At 34.8% G+C, this 7,565-nt stretch overlaps 1 protein-coding gene across 1 annotated transcript; it reads right to left on the bottom strand.

The window, feature by feature from the left end:
- Positions 1–4,954: 4,954 nt before the first annotated feature.
- Positions 4,955–6,708, bottom strand: LOC107586390 (forkhead box protein A1-B-like). The gene is made up of 2 exons (XM_016273727.1): positions 6,014–6,708; positions 4,955–5,305 (listed from the first exon to the last, which is right to left on the bottom strand). Exons 1-2 carry the CDS (start codon positions 6,395–6,397, stop codon positions 4,955–4,957), a joined length of 735 nt encoding a protein of 244 aa, XP_016129213.1. The 5' UTR covers positions 6,398–6,708.
- Between the last annotated feature and the right edge of the window lie 857 nt (positions 6,709–7,565).

Raw genomic sequence — 7,565 nt, 5'->3', positions numbered from 1 at the left:
ATATGTGGGCTGGTAAGAGAGCCAATCACAGAAGTGCTTTTATCGCCCTCTGGCCACTCCTGACCTCTTGACCCTGGCCATGACCCCTGAGGCCAAAGGTTACCCTTAGGGGTCAAAAAGGATCATTGGCAGGCAGGTCCAAGAGTTGTCACCATGGAAACCACTGGAGATAGATGAAGATAGGGAGGTAGAGGGGAGATCATGGTGCTTGCCGAGGTTCTCTTTGTTTCATGGTCCAGTGGTTTTGTTGGTTTAGGATCCCCCTGCTGGACAAAAATAGTGGGGTTGAGGTTGAAAACTAAAGCAGAAGGTCATTCGTTGCTGTTGTCTATAGGTAAATAACAAGAGCAACAAAGTGCTGTTAACGGTAAAACTATTTTGTATTACAAACCAGTGTATTTATGACTATAATAAATGTAAATAATATGTTAACAAACACTGTTTGAATCACAAAGCAGCATAACGAACCTCTTTTTTGTATTGCAGACACCTGAAGACTTGCATATTCAAGTTAAACATATCTGCGACGCACTCTTTAGTTAAAAATAAGGTGGATAAATGAATCATGTGAGTAAAAGGTAAGTGAGAATATTGTGCCACCTAGTGGTTAGATTGTGTATAGATTGCTAAAATAGTTTTCTCTTTTCTCACATTTCTCCTGTCTTCCTCCACTAAAACTAAGCTAGGTGCCAACAACAGCATACAAAACAATGATAATTTCACCATAACTGACATCTTGACTGGAACTGGTCGAGCTAAATTTTAAGTTTCCTCAACAATGACATTAGTGCACATTCTGTTGTAATAAGTCTGGTATCCAAAAATAAATAAATAAAACACCTCAGAATTCAGATCTGTACCACTACGAAGCCTTCAATACCTGATGAGCTGAGGTAAGTCTGTCTTAACCAAACTCTGTCGACCCTGAGCCGCTGCACAGTTAATCACCAGGTAGCAGAAAGCTTTGGCGCCGTAAAGGCGTTTGATTAAATCAGCTTTGGAATGCTGAATTGGACTAAAACTGAGGCCAGAATGTTTTGATCGGCCTTTGCCCCACGACTCATCTCTTCTTACCCCACTGTCTGTTAATCAGGCCCACGTCTCCGGCATTAATCTCCGCCCCCTCTTGTCCTCTCCCATGTACCTAATTAGATCAAGGGGATCAACACACCAAGCACTGCTCCACATCTTAATGGGGTTTAGGGGACAGGCTTTTTATTCAAATGAGAAAATGAACAGAAGTCAGTAACACGTGCACATGGGCCTTTACCAGAGATACAGTGTGTCGAGATGGGAGTCAAACTGTGAGCATGTGCACTGTAAACTTCATTGCCATTATGGTGAAATGGAATCATTATAGCTATGATGATTTATCTTAATCATTTGCCAATAATGATGGGAAAAAGAGCAATGAAAACAGACTGATATTTACTCAAATCTTTGTGAATGTGTATAAAGGAGATGAAGAGAGAGAGAGAGAGAGAGTGCAAACTGCAACCTGTTCAACAGCTTGTGTCTTATAAGCATAAGGCACGCATATGCAAGAGAATTAACGTCCTAAAGCTGTCAAAGGCAAGAGGATTTAATGCCGAGGACCATTCATGGGAATTAAGCAAATTAATGCAAAGAAAAGAAAATTTAATTAGATGGCTTTATAAGGGTGATAATTGCTTAAAAACCTTGTTTCTTGGCTAGGTTCCCACTCCATTCTTCTATAATTATGCCTTAAAACAATTATGTTTATTTTGTTGAAAAATTTAGTTTTTTAAATGTATTTTTCTAGGTTGATAAAAAATTTTCTCATGGCATTTTTCCAATAAAATATATAAAATATTGATATATAAATATAATTGTATTAAATAATCAACAATTGAAAAACAAATCAAAATATTTGAATATTAAATACATTTATAAGGAAACCACATATTCAGGATCTTGTATAAAATATATTTTATATAATATATTAAAACATTATAATCTGTCGACCTTATATATATATATATATCGACCGATTTTACTGATAACGATAACTAGTTTGGATTTAAATATCATTATTATTTATTATTTTAAATAGTAGTGTATATGACACTATCATTAAGACCTCTTTGAATACAAATGTCAAAAAGTATGTTGAGATGTGTATTAAATGTATAAAATTAAAATTAGAAAGCAAGCTGTTTTATTTTATAGCAAATGTGAGGTCTTTACAGTCACTTTAACATAAATGTGCATGAATAGGGTCACTAATTTGACTTATTTTTTCCAAGTGGGTCAGGGTTATACAAATGACTATGCATGCTGTCTTCATTTCATCTTTTCGAAAGTGAAGTGGGACAAGACTGCTGTCTTCCTGAAGCTGGTAGGAATCAGAGACTGATTTTCAGAGGCGTCGAAAAGAATGTAAGCTGAAATCATATTTTAGCCACTAATTATTCTGTCCAGATGACTCCCATTAGCTCATGACCCTCTTGTTCTGCTCGAGGTAATGCCGTTTTGAGGCTTCATGTCGCCCCACACTCGACTACCTCATCCCTCCCTCCATATTCTCCAGCAGAATTGTAGGTCCTCATCCGAAGAACGCTTACCAGATTATGCTGTGTGATAAGCTTCCTATTTTTCGAAACTGCATGGAGATTTATGGGATTATCTGGGTTCTTATCCCGGAGTCGGCTTTGGGCAGCCTGCCGAAATCTCTTAGGACTAAAGATTTGGCTTCTGAGCTCTTCTGTCTAATTATTATCTGGAGTGGCCACAGCGTGAGGAATGTGTTCACTCTTTTACACCATGAACAATGTGCTCTCAAAGAGATGCTTGTATGTTAACACGCTTGGTGAGAAATTAAAGGGTATTATTGTATTACTGGTCTTAATAATTTGTTCTGTTGCAGTCTAAGATTTCACAGTTTTCTTATATCTGTTTAACCGTCTGGTATTGTTCATTTGGGAGTCACATTTGTGTTGTTCGCGGTCAAAAGTGAACGGACACCTGAAATGTAACTTTTTTTCATTTTCAGTGAAATCAATGTAATATATTTTTGTTCAACGATATTTTTTCTTTTTGTTTTGTATTTTGAGAGAATTTCATGGTACTATTTAATATTTATGCAATAATTATGATACATTTTTCCCATTGAAAATAATATAAAAAATTATTTTCTAATACTTTTCTTTTACTTTTCAATTATGGCAGTATTTTATGTTAAAATAGAGACAATGCCTTTAAAATAAAATTTTTTTCAAGCAGATTAGTTCCATCTGGTGGGAGTAAAAAAAAAAAAACATCTGAAATTCCATGGTTTAGTCACTAGATTCCTATAGAGCTCTATATAAAAGGCTTATAAATTCTCTAGTTGTTTTTAGACATAAATTTATTTTTTTTAAAGTTGTGGATTTGGATTTATATTTGGACATTCTCAAAGACAACTTTTTGTAAAGATTTAGATTTTTAAAATTTTTTTATATTAATTTTACTAGTCAAATCTGAACACAAAGAAAGACATTTTATTACACATAACATCAAAGTTCAACAAAAATGTAACAAATATGATCAGGAATGCTTTATCTGAGGTTAATCAATCTGATTTCAAACTCTTATTTGAGTCTTCTGGCTCATGTTTGCCATATTGTAACAGCCACACCAGTTAATTTGTGTGTGTATAATAGTGTTGTGTGTGTGTGTGTGTGTGTCTGTCTGTGCGTGTGTGTAAGTGAGTGTGTGTTTAAGTGTGTGTGTCTGTTTTTTACTCTTGAAGTATTCGAGTTTCACCCCTACCTTGGTGTCTGTTTTTACTCCATTGTGGCTAAATTATTGATTTTATTTCACGTATTTGCAAAAACATGCTGTGTGTTACAGTCACACTAGTTCATATATGTGTGTCTGTGTGTGTGTGTGGGGGGGGGGGACACTTGATATTTTAGAGTGTCACCCCTTCATTGCTGTGCACTTTTTTCTGCATCGTGAATGATTTGTAGATTGTACACAAGAAATTCTCTGTATTTTGCGTATTTCCCATTCATTTCCAATGGCGGTCATTTTAAAGCACAAATAACAAGCTTTTTCAAATCAAGTCCACAATTTTTTGTTGTAGTCACATAGTGACTGCTATAAAAGTCAGCGAGTTTCAAACCATTCCGATGAAATAGCGATTTTTAACATTTCAAAACATTGTTTTTCTGGTCTAATATGACCGAACAATAGAGGGTTAAGCACACAGAATTTTTTTATAATCCTTATGTACCTCATTAATTAAAACTCTGAAAACATTATTTTATTTATCTTAATATTTGGTTTATATATTCTGGGTTCAGTATAATATTGATTTCCACAAAAAAAGTAAAAAAAACAAACAAACAAACAAAAAACCATTGAGGCACTTACAGTGGAAGTGAATGGGGGCCAATTTCTAAACATTAAAAAACCTACGGTTTCAATATGATAGCCACAAGATGTAAACGTGTCAATTTGACTTTAGTGTAATAAAAAAACACCACTAAACTACTAACCTTTTCTGTGTAAAGCAATTTTGCAATGACAATGTAATGATGCGCCTGTTAAAACAATGATCTAAACAGCTTTATGGCTCAAATAATACACAAGTTTTAACAGAAGAACTAATGTAAGTGTGAATGATATGCCTCACATTTCAAAAATATGACCTTGTTCACTTCCATTGTAAGTGCCTCTTTGTAACCTTGATTTTTGCTTTTTTTTTTTTTAAACGAGTGATGAGTGGAAATGTTTTTTTTTGTTGTAGAAATCAACATTATGCCACAAAGTACTGAACCTGGAATATTCCTTTAAGAGAATGCCAAAAAAAAAATGCAGTCCTCATCTAAATTTATTCATTTTCGCTTTACAAACAATTTTGAACTTATATAAGACGGCTTACAAAATATGTACAATTAAACTTCCAACATTTGAACGACATGAAAAAATTATTTGAGGGTAGATCCGGTTATATGAGTCCATGAAGGGATGGCCTACGGTGTGTCTGAAGTGCAGCCCAGTTCCAGTACACTCTGGGCGAGAAGCAAATCAATGGATGCACTGGTGGACAACACCAACACGGTGTCCGTTTCAGGCTGAGGCTTTGATAATGCATGGGTAGCGTGAAGGGCAGCTGCCCTGTGACTCTGCGGATCCTTCTCCGGGCCCGTCGCCGGTGGTAGTCCCCGTTAGAGAAGTCTTGAAAGTTGGCTGGATGAATAGCCCAGAAATGGCCCTTGCCATTGTCACTGCGACCGGCTTTGACGAAGCACTCGTTCAAAGAGAGATTGTGTCTGACACTGTTTCTCCAGTTCTTGTCCTGTTTAAAGAGTAGAGAACGTGAATTATGACTCATCTGAAAGTAAGATACTTTGACTTAATAATGAATATGAGTTCAGATTTGTTATTATTAAGATTTATCATTTATAAGTTGTGGAGGGGAAAAGCTAGCAATATATTTTAAGAAATTACCCATCACTGTCTACAATATCATGCAAACCTGACCAAAATTTTGAGGTCATGATTCTTAAATTTACTTTAAATCAAAACTTTTGGTTTTACAGATCTTTTACAAATCTTTGTCAGATTGTGACAATCAAAATCGAATTGATTTTGACAGATAAAGATTCAAATATAAGGCTTTGACAGATTGCAAATTCAGATGCAAGTTCATAACATTTGTTCTGGTTTGTGTTTTTTTCATTCTGCAGTAGGTCTTTTGAAGAAGTGCTTTGCTAAATGCAGTTGGTGATCAACAGGATTACTAAAATGGTTTGTAGGCACTTCAAGAAATGTTTAAACAGTATTTGATTAGAGCTACTATTGAGGGAATGATGTAAGGATGCAAGGATGTAGATCACTAAGAAGTATGTTGGTGAGAACATCTTACAGATCTTGTTGGTGAGTTGTAGAACATCTTACAGATCTTTGACTTTTCGAAAGATTTGTACAAAATTGCTTAACCTAACCACAACTTGCAAACAGAACCCTTTGAGGAAGCTTAGTTGCTTTCATGAAGGTACAATACCTTGCTTTTGAAATAAGGATAGTGATCCATGATCCACTGGTAAATATCACATAGCAGGAGCTTCTTTTCATCTGAATCCAGGATGGCCATGGAAATGAGGGCAATGTAGGACTGCGCTGGCTTCTCGTCCGTTCCTTCACTCCTAAGATTGGTCTTCTCGTGTTCTTCTTCACATCCGTTTTCTTCATTTTCCTGGTCCTCTGATTTTCCACTATTCTGTTCTGAGAAAGTTTCATTGACTGTGCATTGAAGACCTTCAGATGGAGGGCCATTGTTCTCTGGTTCTGCTCTCTCATTGTTGCATCCCTTATTGTACAACAGATAGTCAATGGTGAACTGAAGTCCCAGTTGTTCTTGATTGCTGCGGCATGCGTTGTCCTCCATTTCTGTATTGTTAGATCTTGGAATCTGTCGCTTAGTGGTTGAAAATTCAGTTTTTGGATCCAACTTTATAACATTTTGTCCTGGTTTGACTTTCTTTGTCTTTCCTTGTGTGTTCCGTCTTTTCAAGAAGTGCTTGCAAAGATTAGTCCAACAAACGATTAATTTGGTAACAGATGTGACGTCAGTCTCTGAGGCATGTGTGAATCGAGTAAACAGGTAAATGCGTTCGTTAAGTTGTGTGTTTGTTCGATTAGCCACTTGTTCGAAAAACACCACCACCAGTTGCGAATCTTCCTAGACAGCTTCCTTCAAGAAGGACTTCTCTTGCAATAACCAGATCGTTAACGCCACTTAATTTAAATGCTCTGCATATTTAACCATGCAATTAGAAGCAAAGTGGGGTACAAGAGAGTTAGAGGCAGGGGGTCTAATTGAGGGGGATTATTTTCATTAAACCAAGCAAATCTTTGTAATTACGAGAGATTACACAGATTATTGTTTTTGATTAATGTAAATTGTCTTGGGTGGTGGCTGCAGTGATACAACATGACCTCTGGGTGTGCTTATCCTGTTTGTGTCAAGTCTTTGGGACTAAAACAAAAGCATTGTGCATTTCAGTTTACTGTAACTTAAGATTTGAAAAAGTGTTTTTAAAATCAGCTTTCATGCACTAATGTTAAGATGAAAATTAAAAATTATAATACAGTATCCTTTTTGATGATTAAAAAAATTGTGTTCAGTCTTTGAAGTTTAAGGTTTAGATACTATGTTACAGCAAGAACCATTTGATGCAACCATTTAATTTAATTCCAAACAATAGGAGGATAGAAGGATGTAGAAGGATATCATACTTTTCTCTTTTTTTCTATTTATCATTAGCTTTTTCTATTTAAAAAAAATAATGTAATACTAAAAAAAATTCAAACAATAATGAAAATAATTATATTAAATTTAGTTTCACCATAAAATAAAATATAATATAATAATATTAAAGAGTAAATCAATATAAAAATGTAAAATTAAAATATATTATAATTAATAATAATAATAATAATAATCTCTAAATTTTAAACAATTTTCAAATGGATAAAAAAATCTTTTAATATGAAATCTGGTTTCACTGTAAAATAAATTAATAAATAAAATATATTAAAATACAAAAGTGTCT

This window comes from Sinocyclocheilus grahami, unplaced genomic scaffold, assembly GCF_001515645.1.
Source record: "Sinocyclocheilus grahami isolate Dianchi unplaced genomic scaffold, SAMN03320097.WGS_v1.1 scaffold81.1, whole genome shotgun sequence".
Taxonomy (NCBI): domain Eukaryota; kingdom Metazoa; phylum Chordata; class Actinopteri; order Cypriniformes; family Cyprinidae; genus Sinocyclocheilus; species Sinocyclocheilus grahami.
The sequence above is the reverse complement of the archived record's forward strand: the minus strand, read 5'-3'. Positions and strand labels throughout refer to the sequence as shown.